Source organism: Megascapheus bottae, chromosome 22, assembly GCF_031878675.1.
Source record: "Megascapheus bottae isolate mThoBot1 chromosome 22, mThoBot2.hap1, whole genome shotgun sequence".
Taxonomy (NCBI): Eukaryota; Metazoa; Chordata; class Mammalia; order Rodentia; family Geomyidae; genus Megascapheus; species Megascapheus bottae.
The window spans coordinates 15,341,957-15,361,102 of NC_143530.1; the positions used below are offsets into that span (position 1 = coordinate 15,341,957).

Consider the following 19,146-nt stretch of genomic DNA (forward strand, 5'->3'; position numbering starts at 1 on the left):
AGCCCCAGGACTGGCAAGAAAAAGCTCTGATGAACATAAGAGGAACAGAAGCAATGTACCTCTCAATAATAAAGACGATACAAAACAAACCTATGGTATAATCTACATCTGGAATGGCAAAATGTTTGTACTCTCCTCTTATTCTATATACAGTAGTGCTGGGATTTCTAGCCAAAGTAATAAGACAAGAGAAAGAAAGAAATTAAAATGGAAAAGAAAAAAAATCCAAATTATCATTCTTTACAGTGACATGATCCTGTGCTTAGAAGGCCATGATTCTGATCTTATACCTAATAAACAGCTGAAAATGTACATTACCCCAACAATCAAATACAATTAAAAAGAATAAAAAAATCAACATATAAAAATCAGCAGCTTTCCTATATAAAAATACCTTTCCTAAAAATAGGTTGAGAAAGAAATCAGGAGAATGATTCCATTCATACTTGATGGGTAAAAATTAACAGTGATTTTTTATTAAAGAATTTATTAATGTTGATTTTTACATCATATTTTAAATGACAAGTTTAACAAACAAGTGTTCAAGGAGGGAATCTCTATTTACAATCACTGGGACTTAGTATTTAGAACTTAATCAAAATTAGGCTAAGGGTTTGTATGTCACAGAAACATATTAATTTATGAAATAGAACATTATGTCTATAGAGTCATAGGTTTTTATGTCTTAACCAGTGATTTTTAAGACCTTCTTAATGAAAAGTATAAAGCTCTGAAGAAAGAAACTGAAGACTCCAGAAAATATATTCTTGAATTTTAGAATATTTCTCCCTGGTTTAAAAACTTTTATTTTATTCTTTGATAAAGAAGTTTGTTAACTTTGACCAGGTAGATCTCAAACTCAAGATCCTTCTGCCTTTATGCCCTTAGTAGCTGGAACTACAGGTTTGGATGACCACATTAACTACATGCAACTTTTATGTATCTAGAGGCTTCTGAGTAACATTATCTCTTTTTGACTCCATATTTCTGTAATATCAATTGTTAAATTTCCCAAGGGGAATAGAGGAGTTTTTTTTGCTTTATGCACATTTTATTTCCATCTATTTTCAGGGAACAAAAAAAGGCTATGCATGAGTACAATTTAATTAAATAAACAAAGTTATCTGATAATGATACCATAAAATGAAAACAAATATTTATGATGAAAGTAGAGCTAATAAGACCTTTGAGAGAAGATCCCAAGACAGCCATGTCTGGGACACCACTGTGGAGATTCCCTGGGGATTCAGTGTGTTTATTTTCCAGTCAGAATAGAAACAAAGGCAAGTCTTCTGTCATTCGTTGTTTCACTTAGATATATGAAGGTTGTTCTACGAGGCTTTGAATGATACAAAGTCTCTATTAATTTTATCAAAAGATAATCAATGTATCAAAATGCAATTCTTCAAAGTTTCTATGAAAACAGATATATTCTTCACAAGGTATGCACGGATAAAATGAATAGGATATACTGACATAGATAGCACATAGAACAAAAAGAGATTAAATTAGAAATAGCTTTCATGAGAAAAAAATTGAGTTTTTTCTTGTTGTTGGAAACAAAAGTACCTGAAAAATGTCTGATTGTAAGTTGTAAAATTTATAGGATGAAAGAACAAGTTGGCTTATGGCATATTCATTAGCTGGAAAAGTTTAGAATTTCTAGTCTAGTAAAAAAGTTTTTTAAAAACAATGTAAGTATACAGTATTCGCATTAATGTGTAAGTATTTGTAAGTAAAATATCAGAAGTGCTGAGTAACATCTATAGACTACCCCGTTCATTTTAATACCTTTTTTCAGACATTTAAATGAGGTTAACATATTTATATCGTAAATGTTCAGCATATCTTAAAGCTGGAACTTTAAAAACATCTTTTATCATCTTGAAACATGCAGACCATAGGTTTTTAATTTTTTAGAACATAATTTTATCTATAGTCCTTCTACTGTATAATAAAATGCCTGAACTTCTTGTACCTTACTCTTACATCACTATTCTTCATTTTTTGTGTGTTTTTTCTTAGTATTTGCCTTTAATCTGTAAGAGATTCATTTTAAGTTGAACTCAATATGCTGTGTATCCTTTTTACTTTGATGTATTAATATCAAACTGGTCTAGAACTTAACATATAGTATATTATTGTTTCCTTTAATTATGCTGTAAATAAATTTAGTACTGTCATTCCTAATCATGCTGTTTGTGATAGAGCATAAACATTTGAAATGATGCACTTGCTTCACTTTATCTTATATCACATATCAGAACATATTTACTAATTGTGATGGTCAATAATTTTCTTTTTTTAATTTATAATTTTTTTATTGTAATTAATAAAAGGGTTCAATAATTTTCTTAATTTTAGTAAATCATAGATTTCTATGTGATATCTTCATACTTGTATATTATATAATTCATGCATCTTCACCTTCCTATTAATCTTTTGTTCTTTTCTTCCTTCTCCCTGGAGTAACCTCCTTTCTGCTTTCATGTCTTCTTTGGTTAAAATTCTAGATTACACATTTAAGGCATATTTTATGGTACTTTCCTTTTTGAGTTGGGCTTATTTCACTTAGTGTTATCATCTTTAGTTGTATGCCTTTTTCTGTAATTTTGCTTTTCTTTTTGACTGACTAATAATCCATTGTGATATATATCTACATACATATGCCACAACTTATTTATCTATATACCTATTGATAGGTATCTAGGTTGACATAACTTAATTGTTATTAATAGTGTTTCAATAAATATATGCATGCAGTTACTTGTATTATAAGCTGAATTTCATTCTTGAGATACACATGCAATGATTACTTTTGACTGCCAATTTAAGTAGAGTGAGAAGTTTCTAGAGTAGCAAAGCTACCTCTGGATATGTCTGTCAAGGTATTTACTGAGAGAATTAACTAATGGGGAAAGGCTTAACCTGGCTGTCAGCATAATTGTATAGGCTTGGGGCTCAGGTAGTCTGTAAGAAGGAAGAGAGCTAGTTTGTGTATAGGTTTGTTTCTCAGCTTCCTCCTTGCCACTCTGGACTAAAACTTCGGAAGCAATGAGCCAAACCAAGTTTTCTTTCATACATTGATTATGCCAGGTATTTTGTTGCAGGGATACAAAATCTGCTGAAACATTAACTGTCCCCATTTTCTTTTCTCCCCAAATCAAAGGAGAATCTCACCACAGGGAAGGAGTTTCTTTTGCTGGGATTGACGTATGTTCAAGAGCTGCAGCCTGTAATCTTTATGGTTTTCCTCATTTTATATGTGATCAACATTCTTGGGAATGGGGCCATCTTGGTGGTGGTTATCTCAGAGCCAAGACTCCACTCCCCCATGTACTTTTTCTTGGGAAATCTTTCTTGTCTGGACATTTGCTATGCTTCAGTGATATTGCCCAAACTAATGTCCACCATCCTTTCTAGGCACAGGACCATATCCTTCCTAGTCTGCATCACTCAGCTACACTTTTTTCACTTTCTGGGCTGCACCGAGTCCCTTTTACTAGCCATCATGGGGTTTGATCGATTCATGGCCATCTGCAACCCACTTCGCTACCCTCTCATCATGAGCCCCCAGCTGTGTGTTCTGTTGGCAGTTGTGGCCTGGAGCAGCAGCTTCTTCTATGCTCTCATGCATACGGTGATGACTGCGCGCCTCGACTTCTGTCACTCTCAGAAACTCAATTACTACTTCTGTGATGTCAAACCCCTCCTAGAACTGGCATGTGGTGACATAAGGATCAATCAATGGCTCATTTCCATTGTCACTTGCATCATAGCCATGGCGGCCTGCTTCCTCACTTTCCTTTCCTACTTTTACATCATTGGTTTTCTTTTGTTGAAGAACCGCTCCTGTAATGCTCTCCGCAAGGCCATGTCCACCTGTGCCTCTCATTTCATGGTGGTGTCTCTTTTCTATGGCACCGTGGGACTCACCTACATACCTCCTACCACGGCTGCGGCTTTTATAGAGCAGCGGTTAGTAGGCATCGTACACACAACCATCACTCCAGTGCTGAATCCCCTGATCTATACCCTTAGGAATAAGGAAGTGATGCTGGCTCTGGACAGAGTCTTTAGGAGGAAGCTGAAACTGTTCATCTAAAGCAATTCACTCGCAACACTCAAAGAAACAGGTCCCATGTCAGGTTAAGATTTCCTAATCTGAAAACAAATACATTTTATTAAGGCAATTTTGTTGTTAACTAGATTTTCACTCATATGATTCCTGGTAAGGCTCTATTGTTATTCATTCATTCACTGAGAAAATCTATCTATCCGTCCGTCCGTCCGTCCGTCCGTCCATCCGTCTATCTATCTATCTATCTATCTATCTATCTATCTATCTATCTATCTATCTATCCATCTATCCATCTATCTATCTCTCTTTTTATCTAGTATTTTGAGAAAATAGTAAGTTGTAGAGTATACAACAAGGCAAAGAATCCCTGAGGCCATTCATAAAGATGTGATCCAGATAAACAGATGAATAATTAATTATTTTTTCGCTGAGGTCAAATATATATGGAAGATAAAAATAGATGGGATCAGCAATATTTATAAAGCTTTATTAGAAAAACGCTTTTCCAAGAAGTGGCACTTAACCAGGATAAGGAAGGAACTACAGGAGTGAGTCACACAAATGTGAAGAAATGGCATTTGTTTCCAGAAACAGCATTAAATAAAGAGAAATGAGGGAGGATGCTTGCGCATAGAGAAAAAGGATGATTTCCTTTATATAGAGAAGCTAAATTTAGATTATAAATGTATAAGTAAATATATTGGATGGTATACAACTATAGATAAATGTATTAACTGAAATATGGTAGATCAAGGGGAAGAACTCAGTGTAATTCCTTAGAAAGCAAAGTCAAGGTTCAGCAACACAAAACACCAGGAAGCAGGTAATTGAAATGGGTGGGTGAGGTCAAGAGGGAAGGAGCATATAAATGAAAAGGAGAAGAAAGAAAAGAAGAAGGGGAAGAATGCAGTCAAGAATTCAGCGTATATATAATGAAATTAAGAAGAGTAAGGGAAGGAGTGGGTGAGAATGTTGAAAAGGGTAATGCTGATCAAGCTATATTGTCTTCATAAGCTGCTTTGTTAAATGGCAACTTCTTTGTACAACTACTTAAATATAATAAAAATAAAAACAATCAGAGTGTACGCGTTGTTCATTACTGAAGAAAGATTGTCAGTATGTTGGAATTTCACTGGCTAATGGAGAGAATGGCAGGTGAGTCCAGAGAGTGAAGAAGACTGTGGCATGAACTTCTGGCCTTTGGAGGACTTTGGGATTTACTCTGCTTGCTGTAGGATGACACTGGGGCACTGGGACACTGGAAATGGTACAAGATAAATTGTCTTGCTATTTGTTCTGTGCTGAAATGATCACACTCAATAACTGCATACCCAAAGCTATGGACATGGTAATGGAAATATAAACATAACTATATAGACATAAAAACTTATGACTCTATAGACATAATGTTTTATTTCTTTTTTTTGAATCTTTTTTTATTTTTTTGCATTTTTTATTGTAATTAGTAAAAGGGTTACATGATATTTGCCAGATAGAAGGTGTATTAATTCACGTACATTGATACCCTTCCACATGTCTTGGTACCCATTTCCCTCCCCCCCCACACCTCCCCACCCATCTTGGTTTTCCCCCCTTCCCTATCAAATTTCAAATAACCAAATACAAATAAATTCAATATATCAGATAACAATGTGAGATACTATAACAATATGAGATAACCAAGGGACAGCAAAGGATAATGTTCTATTTCTTAAATTAATATGTTTCTATGACATACAAACCCTTAGCCTAATTTTGATTAAGTTCTAAATATTAAGTCCCAGTGATTGTAAATAGAGATTCCCTTCTTGAACACTTGTTTATTAAACTTGTCATTTAAAATATGATGTAAAAATCAACATTAATAAATTCTTTAAAAAAAGTAAAAAAAAAGAAATGATCACAGTGAATTTCATGTTGCAAATAGCAGGTGGAGGAGAAAGATGAAAACAGGATTCCCTAAATACTTTAGGTAAGAATTGGAGACCAACATGACAGTGACAGAGATAAAATTAAGGGCATCCTGGATATATTTTGAACAGAGAATGTTTAAAATTTGCTAAGAGCTTAGATATATTGTATGAAAACAAGATATAGCATAGGCTATTTTCCTTTGTTAACTGCAGTAGGCTGTTACCATATCAAAGGTGTGATATAGATTTGAATGCTTTCCACATAGGATAATTTGTAACAAATTTTTCCTTCTATTGATGAATTCTGTTTGTGCCAAGGCCAATACATATGGCAGATCATAAAATCAAGATTATTTGTCAGTACTGAAGAGTTCATAATTTGCTAAGATGAATAAAATAACAACAGAAATAACAACTCAATGAAACAGAACATAGCAGGAGATTATATCATAGAGAATAATAGGAAAAAATCTAGAATAATTTGAAATGCTTTCATCTGCAGTAGAAGTAATAATCTATCTTATATTTGACATTATTTGCCACAAAATTGTAACAGCCTAAGAATGCCAGCCCACATTATGAATGATGTGAAAATAGCCAACGATGTCTTGAATAATGGAAAACCTCAAAATATTCTGTCTTCAGCAGTTTTTAGGCACACAGTTGCATATCTAAACACATTCACACAATTAAATACTTCATGATAATGTAGCATCTAGTATAAAGTTACAAGGTGAGCTGATGTTTTTCCAATTAATTTATTATGCAAAGATATTTGGTCTTCATGGTCTGCTGCTTGACTTTATGTTTTCCTTTCACTTCTCTTGCTTATTGGCTGCATTATTTTCCTGAGTTGCAATATAAATTTCTGTTAATAGCTTAATGTAGATATTTATCAAGCCATAGAAATATAATTTATAGATATCTGTGGCAGTTTGTAAAGTATATTTGTGTATATTTAAGCTACAGTGGTAAGGAAAATAATATTTATCTACTAATAATTTCTGCCTCTACCTATCTCTGACCAATTTATATCTGAATAAAAACTTTTTAATAAATTATTTTTAATTTTTGTTTATTTTAGTTTTTATTTTGGAGACAAGGTCTCACTAGGTAGCTCAGTATTATTTTGGACTCACTATGAAGCTCAAGCCTGCTTGGTACTCACACTTCTGAAAGTTGGGATTACAGAGATGTGCTACCATGTCCAACTTGTTTACATTTTTATTTTTTATTTATTTTTTTTGTTGGTTGTGAGACTTGAAGTCTGGGTCTAGGCACTGTCCCTGAGCTCTTCAGCTCAAGGCTACTACCCTACCCCTGGAGCCACCGTGCCACTTCTGGTTTTCTGATGTTTAATTGGAGATAAGAGTCTCAGGCACTTTTTAGTGCCTGGCCTGGCTTTTAACTGCTATCCTCAGATCTCAGCCTCCTGAATTGCTAGGATTACAGACGTGAGCCACCATGCCCTTCTTGTTTACATTTTTAAAATGATATGACAATTCAAAATATTTTATTTGAAGTTTGTATATATTATTTCCAAGAGGTCAGGAAAATGGTAAAATAGGACATTCTCTAACTTGGATTTACCATCAACAATAGTACTGTTTGATGCCTATTTCTCATGTCAAATTCTATGAGAGAATGAGAGAGAGAGAGAGAGAGGGAGAGAGAGAGAGGGAGAGGGAGAGGGAGAGGGAGAGGAAAAAGGAGAGGGAGAGAATGTGTGTATTTGTTACTGATTATTAAACCTGGGGACTTTTGCTGTGTAGACACCTACTTTACCTCTTTCAACCATGTCTGCACCCCTTCCTTTCCTTTTCTTTTTTCTTTGTTTTGTTTTTTCTTTGAGTGGGGGACAGAGGAAGGAGGCTACAGTTTTATTAATTTTGCCTGGACTGACTTCAAAGTTTTGATTCTTTTGCCTCTGTCTCCTGAATAGCTCCAGCTCGTATAGATGTGCCACCACCGCCTCCATAATGGACACTTTTGTGTGCCAGGAAGCTTAAGTGTGAATTTATTATCATTTAGTGTTTTGAAATTTCTGTAAGTTATGATACATTTGGTGTCCACTTGCAGTTGGATATCCTGGTAGAAAAGCTGTATCTTCTCTTTCATTCATACTCTGTTTTCACTCACCTTTTAGTGAAAAACTCAAGCTCTGGACAACATGTCATTAAATCCAACAAAATGTTCTCATGAGTTTAGCATAAAATAAAGATGAAACCTTATAATATGAGAAAAGGTGAGCTAACAAGACCTTTGAGAGGAGATCCCAAGGCATCCATGTCTGAGACAGCACTGTGGAGAGTCACAGGGGATTCAGTGTGTTTATTTTTTTGTCAACATAGGAATAAAGGGAAGTAAGCCTCTGTCATTTGTTATTACACTTAGATATAAAAATGTTGTCTAATAAGGCTTTGGACAGCACAAAAATCTCTAAAAATTTTATTCAAAGAGATGTGTTGCAGTCTGATTCTTGAAATTATGCAAACAGATACATTTATTTCCAGGTATGTAAAGACAGAAATAATTATTCTCGTAAACTGACTCAGGTAGGAAATAGAACAGAAAGGATTAGACCCAAACTGAAATTTCCTAATTCACCCAAACTCATCTTTTGTTGTTGTTGTTTAATGTAACCACAGTTGAACATGTACATTTATTTATGCATGTAACTGGTGAAGTTAAAAATGCAGAGAGCTGCATCTTTCACTTCACTGTTTCTCCCTCCTCCCCTTTTAAATAGTTTTACAATGATTGCATAGTATCATATAGTCATTTAGTTTGTTTCTCATCTTTCAAATTATAACACTTAATTATATGGTGCATGTATAACATTTTAACATGTACAAATAAATTTGAAGAACAAATTCTCAGAACTGGCATTGCGAGTTCCAAGTCTGTGAGTATTTTTTTTTGTTGGTCATGGAGCTTGAACTGTGGGCCTGGGCTCTGTCCCTGTGCTCTTTAGCTCAAGGCTAGCATTTTACCACTTGAGCCATGGCATCACTTCTGGTTTCCTGTTGGTTAATTGGAGATAAGAGTTTCACGGACTTCCATGCCCGGGCTGGCTTTGGACCTGGATCCTCAGATCTCAGCCTCCTCAGTGGCTAGGATTATAGTCGTGAGCCACTGGCACCCCGTGAGTATTTTCTTTTTGATAATCATTTTCAGATTACTCTTCAGAGAGCAAATCAATTTATATCAGCATCTGTGTGTTTATCGCCTCCCTGCAAAATGTATTAGCAAATATTGATTTGGGAAAATTGTATTTTATTATATTTGAGCTTGGTATTTCTTATATATTTCCTACTCTATCTGTTAAAACTTATAGCTTCTGTTCGGAAACTCTTAATGTAGTTTTCCTGTGTTTCATTACAAGTTTTGTGTTTTTTTTGGGGGGGGGCGCGAGGACTAGCCCATTGAGAAATTGTGAGTTTATATATTTTCTTTCCTGAGGATTTATATTTTCATTTTATTTTATTTGAATAAGCTGAATCATTAAGTTTTAATTTGCTAAGAGATTCATATGGACAGAAAGAAAAAAACACCTTCTTAAGTCTTGACTAATCTGTCTCTCGCTTATTGAATAACCTGATTTTCCTTTATCAGAGCCCAGGCAATGGCTTAATCTTCATTAATATTTTTAAGAAATTCACACTTACCATGAGACATTCTATTTTTGAGGGTATGTATTAATTATTTTGTTGTGTGTCCACATTTCTCTTGCTGTTAACATTTCCACATATGTGGCTTCCTCCATCTGCTTGAGCAGGCTGGCTGGTGTGGTGTTGTTATGTGACTGGGCCAGTTCTGCTGATTTGTATTCCTCCTGCCTGCATATTCTTTGAAATTTGTAAAATTTAAAAATAAAGGTTTAGTAAAGTTTAAGGTTATAGGGAACTTATTTTCCATTACAAAAGTTTATTAGTTGTGCATATGAATGGGGTTGAGTGTGACATTTCACACATGCAGTATGTATTGTCCAAATACAATCTACCACTCTCACCAACTACTGGTAATCACTATTCTGCATTATCTTTTATTTTCTTTGTGTATATACCGGCCCTGGTGCTTGAACTCAGGGATTGGACATTGTCCTTAAAGTTTTTGCTCAAGGCTGTTCTACCATAGCTCCATTTTCAGCTTTTTTGGAAATTAATAGGAAACAAGGCTCTCAGAGACTGTTCTATGCTAGCTGGTTTCAAGCGGTGATCCTCCAATCTCAGCCTTGTGCATAGCTAAGATTATAGACATGAGCCACTAGTGCTTGGCTTCAGCTCTGTTTTTAAGATGAAATGGGCAGATTTGAATCTTACCTGTGGCCATGTTCCTACCATGATGTAGAGATCATACATGCTTACTATTTCATTTGAGAATGACTTCAATGATCATAATTACATCTTTGCCAGGTCTTTGCTAGATGTATTAAATGTAATTGTATCAGATTATAGACATGAGCCACTAGTGCTTGGCTTCAGCTCTGTTTTTAAGATGAAATGGGCAGATTTGAATCTTACCTGTGGCCATGTTCCTACCATGATGTAGAGATCGTACATGCTTACTATTTCATTTGAGAATGACTTCAATGATCATAATTACATCTTTGCCAGGTCTTTGCTAGATGTATTAAATGTAATTGTATCAGTGAGGTGAGGCTAGAATATATACTGTAATGTTCTGATTTCATAAGTTTCTTATTTTTGAATATCAATATTTAATCTGTTTGAGTTGTTTTTTTTGGGGGGGGTTAATTTAGCATTCTGAATGTCCTGACTTCTAAGTAGAAAACATTTGAATGACATTGTTCCATTCATAAGGAAATGGAAAGACTAGGAGAAAATCATATTAAGTTAAGTAAGCCAAACCCCCCAAAATATAGACTCATTTCTCTCATTTGTAATAATTAGTATGTGTCTAGGATTCTCCTAGAAGAGGATCACAAGAGTTCAATAGTTATGTACATTTGACAATATAAGATAATGCTAAGTAAAATGAATTCCAAGGTATGGAAACAAGAGGGTTTTCTTGGTTGTTTTTAATTTACTATGTGAAGTTTTCTTTTTCCTTTTTCATTTTTTCCCCTTTGATCTATCCCCTGTTGTCACTGAATTTGACTTTGGTACCCTGTGGCTTGTATATAGATTTATATGAATTGGGGAAGGGAAGGAGAACAACAAAATGATGAGACGACAGACAAAGGGCAAACCAGTGCAACAGCTACTTAGAACTTGGGAAGAGGGGGTGTTGGGGAGGAGAGAAGGTGAGAGAAAAATGATGGAAGGGGTGACAATGTTTGACAAGAAATGTACTCATTACCTTATGTATGTAGCTATAACCCCTCTGTACATCATCCTAACAGTAAAATTAAATTGGAAAAGTTCTAGACTCACATATAAGACAAAACACATTTGTCTTTTAAAATAGAAATTATCTTTGCTTTAACAGGATGGTCTCCAGTTTCTTCTATTTTCCTTCAAAGGACATAATTTTATTCTACTTCTGACTGAATAAGACTCTCTTGTGTATGAGTATCACATTTTCTTTTTCCACTCAAGTTTTGATGGGCATTGAGGCTGATTCTCATATAACCTGGGCCTTGTGAATTGTGCTGCGATGAACTCAGGTGGGAAGGTATTTCTATTGTAACCTAACGTTGGATCTTTCAGATATATCTGAGATAGTTAATCTTGATTGTCACCGAGAAGGATTAAGAAATACCTAAGAGAATATCCATGAGGGTATTTCCAGAGAAATTTAAGAGAAAGGCCTACTTCAAATATGGAAAGACCCTTCTATAGACTGAAGACTCAGAAAAGATAAAAGGAGTCTGTCATTATAGGTGTCTTTCTTGCTGCTTCCTGGTTGCCATTTTATGAGTACTCTGCTCTGCTATAGCGACAGAAATCTCCAAGATAGTGAACCAAATAAACTCAGCTTTCCAGAAGTGACTTATGTAAGGTATTTGTCACAAAAAATGCCTATCTGAGTAATATTAATTGTCTCTCTTATCGTTTCTCCTCCAAGCAATTGAGAACAATACGACAGTGAAGGAGTTTCTTTTGCTGCGACTGACCTATATTCAAGAGCTACAGCCTGTAATCTTTATGGTTTTCCTCTTTTTGTATGTGATAAACCTGCTTGGGAATGGGGCCATATTATTAGTTGTCATCTCAGAACCGAGACTGCACTCCCCCATGTACTTTTTCTTGGGAAATCTTTCTTGTCTGGACATCTGCTATGCCTCAGTGACATTGCCCAAGCTAATGTCCAGTGCCCTACATAGTCACAGGACCATATCCTTCCTGGGCTGTATCACTCAGCTTCACTTTTTCCACTTTCTGGGTTGCACTGAAGCATTTTTGCTAACCCTCATGGGCTTTGATAGATTCATAGCAATCTGCAACCCACTTCGCTACCCTCTCATCATGACCCCTCAAGTGTGTGTTCTGATGGCTGCTGTGGTCTGGATCAGCAGCTTCTTCTATGGACTGCTGCATTCTGTGATGACTGCACGCCTGAACTTCTGTCAGTCACGGAAAGTCAATTACTACTTCTGCGATGTCAAGCCTCTGTTGGAATTGGCTTGTGGTGACACAAGGCTCAATCAGTGGCTTGTTTCTGTTGTCACTTGCAGCTTAGCCATGGCGGCCTGCTTCCTCACTGTTCTTTCCTACTTCTACATCATTGGCTTTCTTCTGTTGAAGAACCGCTCCTGTAATGCTCTTCGGAAAGCCATGTCCACCTGTGCCTCCCATTTTATGGTAGTGTCTCTCTTTTATGGCACTGTGGGGCTCACTTATATTCCTAGTACTTCTGAATCTATAATTCAGGAACGTTTTGTGGCTGTTATTCACACATCTGTCACTCCAGTGCTGAATCCTTTGATCTATACCCTTAGAAATAAGGAGGTGATGGTAGCTCTCAAAAGAAACTTGCATATACATTTTTTGAGTTTTCCTCATCAATCTTAATCCCATCTTCCACATATTACATCTGCTTGTTAGAAATTTGCTTCATGTTTTTAGTCACTGCTCATGTATGCATTCATTTCTTTGAAATGTATGTTGAGAGAGAGTCATGTTTGAAATGCAGAGGATAGGGGGAGGGAAATGGGTACCAAGACATGTGAAAGGGTATCAATATATGTGAATTAATGCACCTTCTATCTGGAAAATATCATGTAACCCTTTTACTAATTACAATAAAAAAAAAGAAATGCAGAGATACCATGGTAAAATAAGGCTGACTATAAAAGCTTAGTTCTTTTTTCCACTATGAACAAGTTTAATTAAAAATAGTAGTTTGCAAAAATCAATTGTGTACATTGTTAAGATTTGTTTCATATTTTATTTTCTTATTGCAGTAGCTTGCATCTGATTTCTTTACAGTCCTCCACAAGATGGGAAAGGAAACCTCCAAACCAGCCAGTACTAGTTACTTGTCATGAAGCTATACTAAAATGGTGCATTAAACTTCAGATGACATATACCCTTAGCCATCAAAATTAGTAATAAAAACTTCCTCTAATGAAATATGGAGCGGTTGGTATTCTATAAAATATCTTCAAGCAATTTTTGAGAGTTCATCTGTTAGTCTTAAGTTGGTTGCAAGTATAATAAATATTGTGTCCACATGAGTACAAATATATATTCTACATGTCCCTTCTATCATAGAAGTCAAAGACTGCAAGCAAAAGATAAGGTAAATAGTGAATGAATATAGAGAACATGCACATTCACTTATATAGCCCTGGCTAACAAAGCCAAGAGGCCGACACTGCTCTATGTGTGTTTACCTTACCAATCCTCCCAATAATTCTGCAGAACAGATGTTTTCAGCATCCCTACCTTAATGGTAGGGGTATTAAGTTGAGACAAGGTGGAGATGGTGAAGGTGGTGGTGGAGGGTAGAATAGAAATTAGGGTACAGATTATACAGCCTCAGCTAGGGCACCCAATTTGCCCCTTCCTCACACACTGCCTCATAAGTTTCTGGAAGGTGTGTGTGTGTGTGTGTGTATGTGTGTGTGTGTGTGTGTGTGTGTGTGTGTCCCTGTCCATTCAATATTCTTTCCAAATTAATCTATAGTGTCTTTCCATACTATACCTACATGAGAAAACCAGATTGTTCTTCTCTAAATAGGAAGAAAAACAAAGATAAAGAAAAGGACAATGGCTGAAAGTACAACAATAGTACTATATGTAAAAGTTCATGGGAATTCTAACAATATAAGTGAAACTTATCCTTACTAAGCAGGATAGACAAGCATCTCTTACCAATACAAATTCCTTTCATCTTTACGATAACACACACAAAAAACTTTAATTCTGACAATGTTGAGTTACTTTCAATACTGGATGCCATTAAATCTGTACACAACACAAGATCACGTAGAAATCTAGCTAGGTAGTCCATTCAGAACATGCATTTACCTATTTAGTTGTTCAATTACCCTGCAGTCAACACTAACAGTACTTTATACGTATTCATGACAATGTTTATGTAAGACATACAATATTAAGTTCAATTACAAATCCTTTTTAGCTACTATAGTCATGATTGCACAGGTATGAAAAGTAATAACTGGGTACTTTTCACTAAAATATAAAAAATTTCCATGCTCCTAGAAAGAGCTCTTTAATAGCTGGATGTCAAAGGAAAAATTTAACAACTAAATCTTGGCAAGTCTTTTTATACACAATGTTTGGTTTGACTTAGCCACTTTAGTTAACACTACATGTATATAGTGTAACTGGAAGTAGAATAAAGATATGACCCTATCTTTTTTTTTAGGTAGTACTAGGGATTGGAAATAGGGCTTTGCACAACCTTATCAAATTAGTAGAAAGGACCCCACAAATTTAGCAGTAAAGAACAGTTTTACATTTCATTTATTTTTTCTCTGGGCAATGGCTTAACTTTCAGAAATGGGAAATTTTTCTTTTTCCAAGAGCCATTTGGATATTAGTAATATCATTTGAGAGCCATACAAAATTAGCATGGCAGTCCACCATGGGTAGCTGTGAAAAACATTACCAGTCTGTTCCCTTATGTACCAAATGATTTCAGAGGCCTTACTACGTGGCTTCCACCACTAACACAGTGTTGTATTATGGGAATACAAAACATCCCCCAAGTTTCCTTGAGGACTACTTACTTTTCCAAGAAGGATTTTATATGTGCTAATTAGTTTTTGTTTTGGTTTTTCTTGCTGTGGATCTTGTATTTATGGCCTAGGAGCTGTCCCTGAACTTTTGTATTCATGGCTAGTGCTTTACCACTTGAGCTCCACTTCTAGATTTTGATGGCTAACTGGGGCTAAGAATTTCATGAATTTTCCTCTCAGGGCTGACTTCAGACCATGATCCTCAGATTTGCACCTCCAGAGTAGCTAAGATTGAGTTACCAATAAACAGCCTACCTTCATGTTTTTAATCATGGTTTCAGAGTTTCCAAATATTATCTAGACATGAAAAACGTTAGCCACTGTGGATACATGACTTGAAGTCCCTAAGCTACTAAAAAAAAAGTTGTAGAATGATAGTCTTGAGACAGTGCCCAGGCCCTGAGTTCAAGCTCATTTGTTAGAGGAGTTAAGCAGAGTGAAACTTTTTAAATTATACAAATCCTACCTGGAATTGTATACTATATCTAGTGTTCCCTCATGACAACTTATGATGGCAGGATCAGGACCTGGATATATTGCAAAGTTCCAGAAGCTTAGTTCTTAACTTTCAATATTTGACAAATGGATGGGAAAATAATTGTTTTTGTCTGAAGGTAGTATATATTATAAAAAGAACAAAGAGAATGCTGATGTGTCTGTGTTTTTATACGTTTGGTAGAAGGTTTTGCTTTCGTTGAGTCTTTTAAGGATTTTTGAATCCTAGATTTTTTTTATTAAAGAATTTATTAACTTGATTTTTACATCATATTTCAAATGACCCTAGATTTTTAAACAAATGTTCTTTACTGGATCTTCTTATTAATCTCCTCACATAGTTACTAGACTGTTCACTGTATCCTCTACCTCAGATTTTATTCCTTTTTCATAAAGAAACAGGAAGGTGGTACTTATAAGCAATCTTCTCTTTCCTTCTGTATTGTTCATCTTGAACAGAGGGTAAATTTAAGGTTACTGTACTTCTTAAACTTAGGTCTACAACATTATGATCTCTAGTATGTTTCCAAGATGATCCTGTGAGGAGGATATTTATAAAATAAATTGAATATACCTACAGCTCAAAAAATTGAATCTCTCAAGAACAAATCCTCAAAGAAATAATCATCCCATTAAAAAGTAGGCTGAAGACTTAAAAAGAGACTTGTCTGAAGAGGAAATAAATATGGTCCAGAGAAACATGAAGAAGTGCTCTGCATCCCTGGCCATAAAAGAAATGCAAATCAAAACAACTTTGAGATTCCACCTCACTCCAGTTAGAATGGCCATGATCAAGAAATCTAATAACAACAGATGCTGGAGGGGATGTGGCCAGGAAGGATTGCTACTACACTGTTGGTGGGATGTAATCTTGTTCAACCACTCTGTAAGGCAGTATGCCAGTTCCTCAAAAGGCTAAACATAGAGCTCCTCTAGGACCCAGAAATTCCACTCCTTGGCATTTACCCAAATGCCCAGAAGTAATGACACACTGGAGTCATTAGTACAATGATGTTCATTGCAGCACTATTTACCATAGCGAAGATATGGAACCAACCCAGATGCCCCTCAGTAGATGAATGGATCAAGAAGATGTGGTACTTATACACAATGGAATTCTATGCTGCCACCAGAAAGAATGACATTGCCCCATTTGTAAGAAAATGGAAAGACTGGGGAAAGATCATATTAACTGAAGTAAGCCAGATCCCAAGAAACATAGGCTCAATGGTTTCCCTCACTTGTAATAATTAGTACACATCTAGGATTCTTCTAGCAGAGGATCACAATAGTTCAAAAACTATGTACATAGGCTTATAGGATGAGGCTAAGTGAAATGAACTCTAGGATATGGAAGCAAGAGGTTTATGTTTGTGATTGTTGTTTTTAATGTATTATGTGAAGTTATTTCTTTTCTCGTTTTCCCCTTATGGTTTATCTCCTGTTGTTACTGTATTGGAATGTGGTACCTGGTATATTGTATATGCATTTATTTTTAAAATTTGAAACAGGGAAGGGAAGGACAAAAACAAGATGATTGGGAAGGGGTGGGAGGAGGGAAAGTGGAAGAAAAATCTGAGAAGGTGTATCAACTTTCAAAAATTAATGAACCCATACCTGATGAATGTAACATTATCCCGAAAATAAAATACAATTAAAGAAAAGAACTAAAAATAATATCTTTTGGAGATGTTCAAAATTGCTAGCAATCTGAGTAATGTAAACCAAAGCAGTAGACAACTTTTACTGTGTAAATGTCAGACAAAACATTAGAAAGCTAGATGTTGTTAAATTAACAGGGAAATATATACACATTACTGTTGGTGGCATAGGTACAAGTGGAGAAGATGGAAGATTTTGAATTCATTTGTAAATACTTAAGTATGTTGAATACTGGGTTTTCTTTGTCTTCGCTTTCTTTTTAGAACATCTTCTCTGACTTTGAGTCCTTCCAGTCCAGAAGATAGTCATAGAAATCAAGATGACCAAGTTATTCATAGCTTTACAAAGATGTGCATATTTAGGAGAATGATTCGATAAATAGTTTTTCTTTGGTTAAAACAAAATGTACTAGAATGAAGGGTGAGCAAATGCTGTCATTATATTCAATGTACATTATGTAAAAACTGAACTGTGTAACTTGAGGGTAGTGATGAGATGGGGAAAGACAGTAGAAGGATAGAAGGGGTGACATTAATCAAGATGAATCACACTCATAATCTGACTTGTGGAATTGATACCCCTTTCTGCAAATACCTAATACTAACAAGAATAAAAAGAATGACACTGTTTAAATTTCCTCACCTCCTGAAGGCAATAAGATAATTTCAACTAATTTCATGTGAAATAGAAAATATGAGGCTGAAAGAAAGAACATGATGATTTCTATCTCTGGAATTTTCAAATCCAAAGATAAGTTTGGTCTGATAGGATACAATAGGAAGAGACTAGAGAATGATACGCCTGCAACCCTGAAGAATGGGTGTAGATAGTTTTCTTCAGTGAGTTGCCAGCCAAATGGTCATGGTCCCCAGTGAGTAATTTTGATCCCATGGGACATTTCCTACAGCTCCTGCAGCTGGAGGACAGGCAAAGGTTCAGCAGGAACCAGAATGATCAAGCTCAGGACCACTGAGTTCAGAGACCACAGAAGTGTGTGTCTCCAGGGCCTTGGGAAGTGTCCCACAGAGGTAGTCCTTGTCTGCAGTGAACAGGCATTGTCCTTACCCACTGTAGTCTCACACACCAGCCTTCAGGGAGTGATGAGATGCTTGGCCTTTGGAACTTGAGTTTGCTAACACAAACTCACCAGGGAGCCATGACTGTGCCCTTCATGTCTTCATAAGAGCAGTTCCACATCAGGTTCTAGGCATCTGAGGGGTAATCTTGGCTATATGGTTTTGACCACAGGTAAGTGAGTAAATCTTTCTTAATTGCTTAGCTATGGATTCACTCTTCTCCTCTACACACTCTTCGGACTTTGTCTTTGGATGAGAGATTGAGAGGTTTAAGGATGTGACAATGAAGACGTAAGGACATGAGGGGCTCCCCTCCACCACCCCCAGGAGGGAGAATTTGAATGGTCTCATGCTGTAAGTGGCCTGAGTAGCTTCAGTGTTTGTGGAGAAGGGAGCGTCTCTCATTTCAGTTAATTTCTGTATCACTCAGAATGGACCTCTCCTAGGTGCTAATTCTTCAGTTAATAAAAGACAGTGTCTTTATTGTATAAACAAGAGAACCACCACAGACTTGCAAAAGTTAGTCTCAGGACAATGCTACCTATAAAGTTTTTATTAGAAGCATTCTTTGGTGTGCTTCTAAAATTGCTGCATGCTGGTTCATATGTTTTGTACCTTGTGTATTCTTGCTATGTGATATCAGTGACAAATGAGGGATGCAGTAATATATTTTTTGACAATTCTTTCTATTTAATGATTTTGAATTGCTGAGGTCCTGTTTTTGGAGAACATTCTCTAATAAACAGG

The 19,146-nt window shown here is 35.8% G+C and overlaps 1 protein-coding gene, 1 long non-coding RNA gene and 1 pseudogene across 2 annotated transcripts in view; 2 read left to right on the forward strand and 1 right to left on the reverse strand.

Annotated features, from left to right (window-relative positions):
* The window catches only part of LOC150048008 (uncharacterized), a 91,658-nt gene that overhangs the window by 42,829 nt on the left and 29,683 nt on the right, over positions 1 to 19,146 (reverse strand). The window lies entirely within an intron of this gene.
* On the forward strand, positions 54 to 4,105 carry LOC150048016 (olfactory receptor 12D3-like). Its single transcript, XM_090356462.1, has 2 exons — positions 54 to 95; positions 3,170 to 4,105. Exons 1-2 carry the CDS (start codon positions 54 to 56, stop codon positions 4,103 to 4,105), a joined length of 978 nt encoding a protein of 325 aa, XP_090212588.1.
* Positions 5,230 to 17,267, forward strand: LOC150048017 (olfactory receptor 12D3-like; annotated as a pseudogene).

Bases quoted from the DNA above. Each gene is read 5' to 3' on its own strand.
- LOC150048016 (XM_090356462.1), top strand. From the start codon at position 54: ATGTACCTCTCAATAATAAAGACGATACAAAACAAACCTATG. The intron at 96-3,169 runs GTATAATCTACA...CCCAAATCAAAG, and splicing joins CGATACAAAACAAACCTATG to GAGAATCTCACCACAGGGAA.